Consider the following 11,625-nt stretch of genomic DNA (forward strand, 5'->3'; position numbering starts at 1 on the left):
AAAAAAAAAGTTTTTAAAAGTTATTTGTCAACCTGTGGCCACTTCAGAACTTGAAACTGTCAATTGGCATTGTGCTGAAATAAAAACCACAGCTTTATTTCTGTAGACAGCACAATGGCCTGTCAATCAAAGAGCACTCCTTTGGACTGCAACAAAATACACTTCATTATGTGGTTAAAAGAATGGTGTTAGCTGCTTTGACCTTGATCAGGTTTGTACTCTCTATTGCATATGGTGCTGTGTTTTTTAAAATTTTGAAATAATTATTCCCTTTTGATGATGATTTCCTATTTGGCAAATGTTATTTTTTTCTCACTTTGTTTCCTGGCTGAGGATAAATCCTATGCTTGTTAAATGAATTAAGCTTTTTTTCTTGCTTCCTTGGCATGCCAGCACTGTTTATTAGCACAGCTATTTGGAAGATTGCTACTTTCTGCCTAAGGGAAAACACAAGGCATTGTTTTAGTACTGATCTCACACATTGTGGCTGTTGTAGCTTTTGCTAATTTTCCATTGATTTAACAGATTCCTAGAATATGCAGGCAGGGTACAAGAATCCAAATTATATGTCTCCCTTAAAAATGCTATTTTGTGCTTCCCAAAGCGTTGATAATGTATGTTCTCTCTCAGGAGACAATCACACCCATATCCCTAAGGAGGACCCTGAAGAGGCATCACACTCTCTCAGACAGGACCATCATGAGCTAGCCAGGGCTACATATCTCAATGATCTGAAAAATGCTTTGGACAAAAACAGTTACAGCCGCTTCTGTGCAGCGCTATCAGCATATAAGAAGACCGATGACTATGATGCTATGGTGTTGGTGATAGCTGCCCTCACCACTGAGAAGCCAGAGTACTTTCACCTCCTGCAACGCAAGTATTTTTATTGAATTTTTTTGTTTTAAGAAAGAGATGTAGGTGCTGTGGTCCTGTCCCTCATACACCCCAGATGTACACTAAACTCTCACTGATTGGCATAAATTGGTGTGCAAACTCTATCCTTCTTTTGAACTTATTAGCACTGATGGAACACATTGCATCTCTTCTCTCTGTGTTCAGCACTCTGGGCAAATGGGACTTCCTGAATAAAAGTGTTAGCCAAATCCAGATAATTTTGAAGTTATAAAATTGGGCACTGCTTCCATTTGTTCTGATTACACTCAGTTCCTGAAGAAACCTAAAACTGAGTTAATACTTCCACAACTATACACACTTCCTCCAGATGTGCTTCTTTCACTTGTATGATTTCATTGCATTATTTTCCTTTTATCTGCAAGGGCTGCTCTTTAGAACAAGTGATTCTGGTGATTCAGCTTTTAGGGATAGACACTCACTTTTTTCCCCTCACGTCTTTACATGGACACAGTTAAGGAATTTTGTCATGATTAACACTCTTTATTTACCATTATTTATAATAGACCTTTAGAATCTTGAAACTCACATTTATTTCCTTACAACAAATTTTTTGCTTCCTGCCCATCACATGTGCCGGTTTGTTGTTGTAGAGTTTCTCATTATGTCCTAGGCTGCTGGCACTGAAAAGTTGAGATTAGGTTTTGATTTAGTTTAAATAATACAGATTTTCAGACAGATAAAGAAAAAGGAAAACACACACATGTTGGGCCTAACCACCTTGAAGAGGGATCTCTAATTCCACTATTGTAATGTTTCATTACTGCCCTCTTACTGACTTGTGGACATCCTAGTGCCTTTGATGGGCAATTCTCTTCAGGGAGGAGTGGATGCTACATGTGCAAGGCAGCTGAAGGATGGAGAGCAGCTAGCAGGAGTAGAAAATGCTTAAATGTGGCTCTGTTGGGTCCCGCAGAATCCCATCCAAATCCCACAATGTGGGTGACGATCTCTACATGTTGGGAAATAGGTTACCCTACTCTGTTAACTGTAGACGTGGGTTTGTCGCAGCTGAAGAAGATGGAAATGAACCACATGATGTGATGAGTCAGAATTTCCTGTTGAATGTCACATTATTGAATATGCAGTGTTGTAGCTGTGTCAGTCCCAGGATACTAGAGAGACAAGGTGGGTGAGAGTAGTACATATTTATTGGACCAACTTCTGTTGGTGAGAGAGCTTGAAAGCTTCTCTCTCTCACCAACAGAAGTTGGTCTAATACAAGATATTACCTCAACCACTTTGTGTCTCTATTCTTGACTATGGTGTATCAGTGTTTTTAGTGAGCAAGCCAGTTTCAAATTGAAGCACCACAAAGGAATTGTCTAAGCCTGGCAATAACCCAAAGTGGGGACTTTTTAAAATTTCTGTACTCACGGTCTAATTTTTTTCCCAATGTAAAAAACATACCAAGAGGATTCCTTCTTGAGACAACCTTTTTGGGCACTGACCTTGTTTGACTTTGCTGTAACACCCTGCAGTGCTCATTGGCGCACCAGAACAGAATTAATGTCTCTTTCAGGGGTGGAAGCAGAATTTTCAGACAAGCTGATGCTGCTGTCAATGCAAATACTCATCCTCCAGTGAGAAAAAAAATTAAGCATCGCCCTTCAAGAATTGATCAGACATTCCCCAAACCTTCAGATGTGCTGGGGAGATGGTGGGAATCACTGGCTATTCTGGCTCAGTCTCCACAGAGCTTTCCCCTTTTCCAAAAAGGAATGCACAATCTATGCTAAACCCATTCATTTCATGTGTGTGTGACTTTTTAAAACATTTTGAGCAGGGTTCTACATGTTTGTACGTCCTCATCACAAAGAACAATTCAGACAGATGTGTAAAGACCTGACTGGAATGAGCTGCAGTGAGGAGAAGAAGAAATTGCAACTGGAAGTGCAGGAGCCCAAGAGTCCTCTGAATCTGGAGAATTCATGTTCCAAAGCAGAAAACAGTGAAACTCAAGATAAAGCTGTCAGCCACACACCAGGTTTGGAATGAACACTTTTCTGGCATTTAGATTGTATTATTTATTTTTGTGGTAGCACGTAGGAGCACTCCAGACATGGATCTGGATCCCATTATGCTAGGTTCTGTACAAACACAAAACACAATAACAGCCCCAGTCCCAAAGAGCTTGCAATCTAAGTATCAGACAAGAGAGAACAGGTGGGTACAGAAAGACAAGTGGATGAACACAAGGAAATAATGAGACAATCACTTGCAAAACAGTTCTTCTAGACTCATGGGAAAATTAAGGCAAAAGCCTTCCATGTGAGCAAAGTCCACTGTCTTTAGGTAGAGTCTACCATATTAGAGTTGTTCCATTGGAAGGGTCTCCATTTTTTTCAGTGATAATTTTATGTATGTTAATACAGTATCAGAAACTTGTGGTATGGAATAATGTGATTTAGAAAAAAAAGTTAATCAAATTTGTCTGGCAGACTTCTAAATGAAACCCTCCTGGAAATGCCAGCTGGTCAAATTTCACAAAGAGCTGAGGTATGTCTAGTATTCTGGATTACCCCACATTATATACTGTTTGATATGTATTCATGTGCAGCTACTTTCAAGAGTGAAATGCCAAGAAAAACCCAGAGCAAGATTTTATCCTTCTGCAGTAATCAGAACAGGAAAACTGGCTCTCAAAAGACAGACACATTGACAGGATCCAGCATCATAAGAGCACCTACCAACCCACGCAGTTTGCATGTCTTGCCCTTCAATACGGAGCCAGAGTGTGGTAGGTGTAGATGTACTGGGCGGAGATCTTGCCCTCTAACTCTAGAAAAGAATGGTCAAAAACGTGTAGGAAATCCAATTATGTTTACCCCTTTTAGAACAGTATGAAGCCATCTTTTATTACTACAGTTATTCATGTGTATTTAAGCATTCAGATACAGCAGTGATGAGTGTGGTATAAAACCCTATATAGAATAAAATCGAATTTGGGTTTTCTTGTTCAACTATGTCCATTCTGTCTAAGTACTTATGTGGCCTAGGATGAGTGCCCCCTGAGGACTAATGCAGTTATCCTCACACCTACCCTGTGAGGTCAGTAGTATTGCCCAGCTTAATAGATGGGGAATTGAGGCACAGCAAAATTGAGTGAGGTCACACAGAAGAAACTGTGTAATAGGGCCAGGAGTTGCACCTCTAAGATACAGGGGCCTCATAAAACACATTGCACACACCTTCAACCATTGCTTTCTACAAAATGCACTGGAAACATGAATATGTAAGAACTTCCAAAACAGAGTTACTGGAATTTAGTGTCTTTTCTCTCTTTCTCTCCCCCCCTCCTTCCCCACCCCGGCACCTTCTCTCTCAACTGCTAATTTTAGGAAGATTCCAGTGCTCTAAATGCAAATCTGAGGATGATGTGCCTTTTAAATGCCAGTTATGTACCTTTACTTGCTGCAAAACATGCTGGGAACAGTTCTTAAAGGTTGGCTTTGCTTATTAGTTTCCGTTATTTTCTCAGACTTTTAGTAAATTTTGTTTTGGTTTAATGAATCAGATGGACAGCCCTGGATTTGGAAGTCCTCTGCTTCCCTCAGGGCCTTACCACTCTGACTCCATGATCTCCATGCTGCAGTGATTGAGGGCATACCATACCTTTTGTCCTTGTTGAGACATAAAGCCTCACCCCATCTGAGCCTTCCCCAATTTTTTCTGCCTCCAGAGAGGTGCAAGCAGCAACCTATGGAACTTAATTTGTGACAGAGATTTTTCATACATCTTAACTCTTATTTTAAACATTTTCTTTGCCCGGTTTTATTTCATTCCTGAAGTGTCTTCTGTAAGGCACAATCATGAGGCAACCTTCCTGCCATCACTGCATCATCCTGCTACTTCAGAGTTATCCTGGCTTGCAGAGATGGATGCCTTTCCCCTGGATAAGAAGATGAAAGCATTACTGCAAAGTATCTCTTTGGTAGCATCCTCCACAACAGATACTTTCCTAGACTTCCTGTGCTGTGCAGTGCCTTCAGTGACTCAAGCACGGTAGCCCAATAAGATCTGTGGCTCTGCCCCTGAAAGGCAGATGAGAGGATGAAAAGGCTTGACAGCTTCCATGTACTCAGGGGTGAGGATGAGAGTGTTAATCAGAAAACCTGTAGACAAGTTGGTCACAAAGGCATCAGAGAAGAAAGAGAAATCCCTCCCCTCTCATCCACGAAGCAGTACAGAAGGGACTATGAGCAGGCATTCAGAAACGGGCAGTCCTTCTGTACCTACCGGTCTTCTTAGCTTCATAGGGACTTTTTATCAGGAAGACGACCCTGGAATATATTGACAAAGTGTGGAAAATCCAGATTAAATTAATAATAAAGACATCTTCAGACAAATGGGTTCTAGAATCAATTCAGAACAGCTGTTCAATAGAATTTCTCCCCAAAATGCATGATATTCCCAACATTAAAGAATCCAGGAAATTACGAGAAGGCCAAAAGGCCATTTTGCAACTGCTGCAGATTAGGGTTATATAACCAGTTCCATCAAACAAGCAATCTTATGGAGTGTATTTGATTGTTCCTTTTTGGTTCAAAATAGGACAAGGCCATGCAAGCCATCTTGGATCTCAAAACACTCAGTTTATTCACCCAAAAGTATGGAGGCTTTTAAGTCTGTCATAAAAGCTCTGCATCCCCAGAATTCCTGTCATTGATAGAGCAGAGACGGGAGTGAGGTGTGTCATTACGAGTGTCTGCATTTCTGCCACTATAAGAGACACTTTGAGTATAAGTCCCTTCCTTTCAATTTGTTGGCCTTGTCATGGATCTTTACTGAGGTCCTAGAGTCAGCTGTCCAAGAAACAGGAATACCTCTCTGCCTGTTTCTGGACAGCTTGCTCATCTGGCCCTTCTCGTCGGAGAAAGCTGTTGAGGCCAGCAACCTGCTGGTATGTGTTTTCTTAGTTTCTGCTGCTGAAGGCCCAGGCTGATTACAAAACAGCATCATATCACTAGATTCCTAAGAGCTGAAAAATCCAAAAGTTTGTTTCCTGTTTGCTACAGACCTTTATGAATCCTTCCTTTGAACCTCTGAGGAAAGACTCCCTGTGATTTTTCACTTGTAAACTCTTTCCTAATTGCTGTTATGTCAGGCTGGGGAGTTTTTTTTTTTGTTTGTTTGTTTTTTTGCGGGGGCGGGGAGCCACAGTACTGCACCATGCTGTATTTTTCATCAGGATGAGGTGATGGTTCTTAGGACTGAACGACACCTTAATTCCAAAGATCAGTTTAGTTTTTTCTTGGCTCACAAGCAAATGAACCTTCCATCCTTCTGCCATAATTCTCAGCAGCCTGTAGAGATGAAATGGCACACCCTTGTTGTATGGAGAGTAGTTACAACCAACCTGTCATGGATGTAGAGCTATCTGCACTTCTGTTACCAGAGGACATGTATTCACTGAGGGGGGGAAAGGGTGTTCTTAATTCTGGTTACTTATCTGCATTAGTTTAGTCAAGTTAAAATAGCAGGGAAGACATGACAACTTGTTTTTTTTAACTCACATTAGCAGATTGAGTTCAACCATAGGCTCCCCTATAGGCTTTAACTCATGCTGCTAACTCAAGTTAAAAGTGGAGTTGCTGTGTCTTCATAGCTATTTTAACCCAATTCAGTTAATGTGGATTAACTAACCCAAATTAGGAGCAAACCTCTTTTTCGTTGAAGACCTCCCCCTTCTTGTTTCTTTGAATGCACACAGCACAGGTCTTGGGTCTCTTGCCCTATTTCATGGAGGAAATGTGATTCTTCCACTCAGACTAGGATCTGTCTACACTACCCTGCGTATACCAGCCACTTATCCTATAGGACCAACTGGTTTTCGAGCACCTGCGTTTCCTCCCTTCAGGAACCTGTGACCAGTGATCCAGGGTATGTTTGCACTGCAGCAGGGAGTGTGCCTTCCAGCCTGGGTAGACAGATTTGCACTAGCTTGCTAAAAGTAGCAGTGTGGATGTTGCAGTCTGGGCAGCAGTTTTGGCTACTCCCCTAAGTGCAGATCCAGGGGGTTGGATGGGCTTGGACTTGAATTGCTCACCAAAGCCACCTCCCATGCCCTAACATCCACACTGCTATTTGTAGCAGGTGAGCTTGAGTGAAGGTAGCACAAGTCTGTAGGCCCATGCTGGGAGGCACGCTCTGAGCTGCAGTGATTTCAGGTCTGTTGCCAGAGTTGAAAGCTCTGGAACAACCATGTGTTGGCTTACTTTGTGGCATGGGTCTGGTATAGTTTGGTTCATGAGAAGCTGAGTATCTTGCAGTTTTGGAAGCTGTCATTCTTTGAAAGGCCTGGTGTGGGGCAGGTTCTCTGACCCAAGAGACAGGATAAAAGATCTGTTCTGCATCCAGTCACCTAGTAAAGAGGGGGAAACCAAGCGTTAATATTGTGGGACATGAAAGGTGTGAGAGGGAAAACAAATTTCCCCATCTTTCTCTAGAGCCTGGAGGAGGAGAAGCAGCGTCTCATTCTTGTTCAAACCTTGATCCAACTTCATTCCCAGGGGTGATTTGTTTTGTGACAGATGTCTCACCAGAAGGAAATGAACAGCCACTGACCACTTATTTCCTCTGGGCCCCCAAACTGCTATCAGATGGTAGTAACATTTGATCACTAGTGACCTAGTCTGGATTCAAACTGGTGACTTGTAGACTAAACTTTGTTCCTTTACTACAAGTTACTCATTCTAAATAATTGGTTCAAGCTTACTACATTTAATGAGGAAATGACTAACAAACCATCATACAGCACACAATGACTTCTCTTTACCCTAATCTTAAATCCTTTCCCAGTCATTATTATGGTAAGACCACTTAAAGGCGTGGGAAGAATGCTGGTCAATCATTGGAACTTTCAGCACAGGAGGATGTTCAATCCAGAGGGCATGCACCAAGAAGAGCAGCTTGGGAAAGATCTCTCCAGTGAATTCTTTCAAGACCCATTTGGCAAGCTGAGCATCATGCACATGATGTATACTGTAGGGCTTTGTCTTTAAATGTTTTGTGAAATGGATGGTCTTAAATGTGCCGATATACAATGAACAGGTAGACGCAGTTCTTTCCACGTACCTCTGTGTGCCTCAGTCCTGATTTGCAGCATTTGTGCATGTCATTCCTGAGCAGAAACTATCCATTGTTCTACCTTGCACAGTGGGCCTGTAATATGGGCAGACTATCATAATACTTTGCACGTATACAGTGTCTTCCATTTAAGGATATCAAAGCATGCTTACAAATGGATGTCTCCTGGGGATTAGATTGAGACAGCCAAGCTTCTATCCATTTGTAGTCTTTGAACCCATGTTTTCAGAATCAAAAGGCTAGAGCATTAAGCCACTCTGCTGCAATCTAGCTTCTATTACGAGGACTGACTAACTTCTATACTGGGAGACCTTGAACTGCTACTGCTCATGCTGCATCTGTCCTTTGAGTATGTAGCAATCTCCAAGGCTGTCAGTATAGCCTCCACAAGGACTAAATTTACTTCAGACAACCTCACTTTTAAAATATTTAAAGCATTTTTTTCTTGGCCAATAGCCTTCATCCCGGAGTTCCTAGGAGGAAGTGGAAAATTTGGTTCTAGGCTGTTACTCTCTGTTCAAAGATGAAAGTCCGCAAGAAGGTTTTGGAGGTCACCCTTCCCTCAGTGTGGAAAAAGAACTAGCTCTGTTAACTAGGGACATAATAAGGAATCCCACGGGATCAAGTTCATAAAGGCTAGAACCGTTTCACTTTAGAAGCAGTGAAACCAACAGGCTGTAACCTTCACAACAGAGAGGTTTTCATCTCACAGGCTTTATCTTCATGGACCCAAAAAAAGGTGTTTTTTACAGTGAGGTAACTAACATGCATTAGCTATCCCACTATTTAAAATCCACTTATTTCACATAGCCACAATCAGCTAACAGTTACATCTTGTCCTGCCACCACAACTTGGCCATGGCCATAAGCATCATGGGTTGCCTTGTGTCTCAAATAGGTCACTTCCCCTATCCTGTGCTTGAATTGTACAAGAGGAAGTGGGAACTCAAGAAGTTCAGCTACTATCTCATTTGGTTTTTCGAAGGACCAAATATTTGTATGCTTTTGCAACAGCTGTTGCATATTCTGCATTTCCCCCCCTTTATTTTAGTAATTGCACAATTGGAATTGATTTTACAGAAACCATTCCTATGGGGTGAGTTGCTATGAGAATTGGGCAGAATTTTTTTGATGGCTAATTTGCTGAGGAGTGCATTCTTAAAGTTCTCAAAATTATTGGAAAATTTGGGTCAAATTTAGTGGACAGTTTTGCCTGAAAAAAAGGGAGTACAACTGTAAAAGTCAAAACATTTTGTTTTCATCATTTTAAGTTAAACAGTTTGACATCTCATTTTTTAAAGATGTTTCATTTAGAAATTTAGCTAATTAAAAAGGGAAAAACACTCAAATGACGTAAAACAACAAACTGAAAAAAAAAAAATTTCAGGTCAGGGTAAATGTTTTGTTTCTGTGCCGGGGTGGGGAGGGGGGAATCAGTTTTCAGTTTGAGCCGAACTAAATTTTTTCAGGGGTTTTTGTTTTGTTTTGGTTTTGGTTCAGCTCATGAACAGAAAAATTGGTTATTTGCTCAGCGTGAACTGCTACTTCATTAGAGGAGTTTTCCTTTTCTTTCTTGTGTCACAACCAGTTAAATGGTTACATGTTGAGTATGTTTGTAATAATTATAATTGTTGGGGACTGGCAAATGGTGGGCATGACTGATGTTTGTATTGAGACTGCTATTCTGTAGACTTCCTCCTTTGCAGATCTACTCTATGCAGACATTTGAAAGGAAGTGTAATGCTTGTAATCTGTGTGTTTTGTTCATCTGTCTTCCCAGATTGCTAAAAGGTGCCCAGAATGCCAAGCTACTACCAAGAGGAAGCATTTAGCCCAGGTTTTTTTTCTGCCATAACGTCCCTGACAAGGGGCAAGTACATTGCGTCAGCACTGGTTAAAGAGCCAGCAGAAAAAGAGATTGGAAAAAGAAGCAGGGTGCACATTCCTTTACGGACCCTTGATCTCAGCCTCTCGCAGCATCATTCCTCTCCTTGGCAAAACTCATCAAACCCCAAAGACCTCGCTTCCCACTTCTCTTTCAGCAAGAGGGGAAAGAAGCAAACATTGTCCTTAGAATTGTAACGAAATGGGGATCTGCATTTTTTATGTGTTTGAATCAGCAGATTCTTGTGCCGATATGGTCCTTTTAAGTTGAACTTTGACAGCCTGGAGGAGGTTTTTAGTAATTGCCTTCTCTCAAATATTTACTCAGTCCTGGAAAATTTCCCAGCAGTAGTAGTGCCCCGAATCCCCTTTTCCAGGAATACCATTTTCCTTTGGTGACTTACAGAAGCTGTTGCTGCTAGGGATTTCAGAGCTGTAAGGTGGTGAAAACCTTTTTAAAAATCCAGTAGTTTTTACTGTGCATCACTCGTAGTACAGACCAAACTCATCTTGTGCTCATTTATGCCTTCCCTGCCAATCAGAAGCCTGTTTCCTATATGGCTATAAGTGCAGAATGTTGCACTGAGCACACTTCCAAAGAGGATTCGGTTTCTTCTGAGGCACTTGCACACTCCTGTTGTGTCTGTACGGTTTCATACTTGTGTTTTCAGAAGTGTAGCAGGGAGAGTGAAAGAACTATTCATGTTCTTTCAAAGTGAACGTACAAACTGATTTTAAACTCCATCAAGTTGGAAAAGAGAAACACTGATATTTTCACTCTCTGACTGGGGGTATTCATGTTTTGCTAATTTAAGGAATTGTATCAATTTTTAAATCTTCAGTGGAAAATCTAAAATAAACTAAGTAAAAATGAACCAGTTTGCATGTCCTGAGTGTATTGTACATGGCTTTTTGTTTTTCACTGTGTCTAGAAGAGGTGGGCGTTGAATCCAAGTGGAATCTAAAGTGGAAGTAAATAGAAGTCATTTTGCTATATGATTTTAAATACTCTGATATTTTTGCAACAATCCTTTGATAATTTTTTGTCACTCTTGTGTTTTCAGTTGTCAACTTGTATAACATGATATAATGGCTGGAAGTTGAAACTTGGCAAATTCAGACTGGAAATAAAGCATTTTATTGGAGGGTAATTAACCACTGGCCAATGTACCGAGTGTTGCGATGGATTCTCCATCACTGACAATTTTTAAATCAAGACTGGATGTTTTTCTAAAAGATCATCAGCTCTAAGAAATATTTTGGGGAAAGTTCCTGTGGCCTGTGCTATGCAAGAAGTCAAGATAATAGCAATGGCCCTTTCTGGATTTAAAGTCTATGAATCAGTGACAAATACATATGACTTTCAGATGCTTAGAATTTGGGCGGCAATTGTGGGGAAGGGGGGGGAGGGCATGGACTTACCCTTTTGGTAAGTTTGATTTGCTTTTGCTTAGCCTAAAGGTGGATTTTGGGTGGAAAGTTTGGTAAAATTCCCTTTGTCCATTTTCAATATATTCAAAAATGAAAGGTGAGTGATATTCTGAGAAATTTGAGAGGGTCTTTTTTTCTCATTTTGAAAACTCAAAACTGCCATTTTTGAAATTTCACACTTGCTGTGGATTTTATCCACGATTAGGAAAGTGCCTTTGACAAATTTGAAGAACCTTCAGTTATAAACAACTTAGTTGTTCATGTGTGGTATGTGACTTAGTGTGTCAAAATGTGGAATTGTGGGTA

At 40.9% G+C, this 11,625-nt stretch overlaps 1 protein-coding gene across 8 annotated transcripts in view; it reads left to right on the forward strand.

The window, feature by feature from the left end:
* Positions 1-10,881, forward strand: part of RTEL1 (regulator of telomere elongation helicase 1) — a 119,868-nt gene extending 108,987 nt beyond the window's left edge. For 3 of the 8 annotated variants that reach the window (XM_084645450.1, XM_084645449.1, XM_084645452.1), the window contains 5 exons: positions 631-876; positions 2,702-2,902; positions 3,476-3,655; positions 4,257-4,360; positions 9,785-10,880. In XM_084645450.1, coding sequence (XP_084501576.1) covers positions 631-876; positions 2,702-2,902; positions 3,476-3,655; positions 4,257-4,360; positions 9,785-9,859 — 806 coding nt within the window. In that variant the 3' untranslated portion in view covers positions 9,860-10,880. Of the gene's footprint in view, positions 1-630; positions 877-2,701; positions 2,903-3,475; positions 3,656-4,256; positions 4,361-9,784 lie in introns of all 8 variants that reach the window. The other 5 variants (XM_084645451.1, XM_084645455.1, XM_084645454.1 and 2 more) reach the window with 4 other exon arrangements.
* Positions 10,882-11,625: the final 744 nt, after the last annotated feature.

The sequence above is a fragment of the Lepidochelys olivacea genome (assembly GCF_965140295.1).
Source record: "Lepidochelys olivacea isolate rLepOli2 genome assembly, chromosome: 13".
Classification (NCBI taxonomy): Eukaryota; Metazoa; Chordata; order Testudines; family Cheloniidae; genus Lepidochelys; species Lepidochelys olivacea.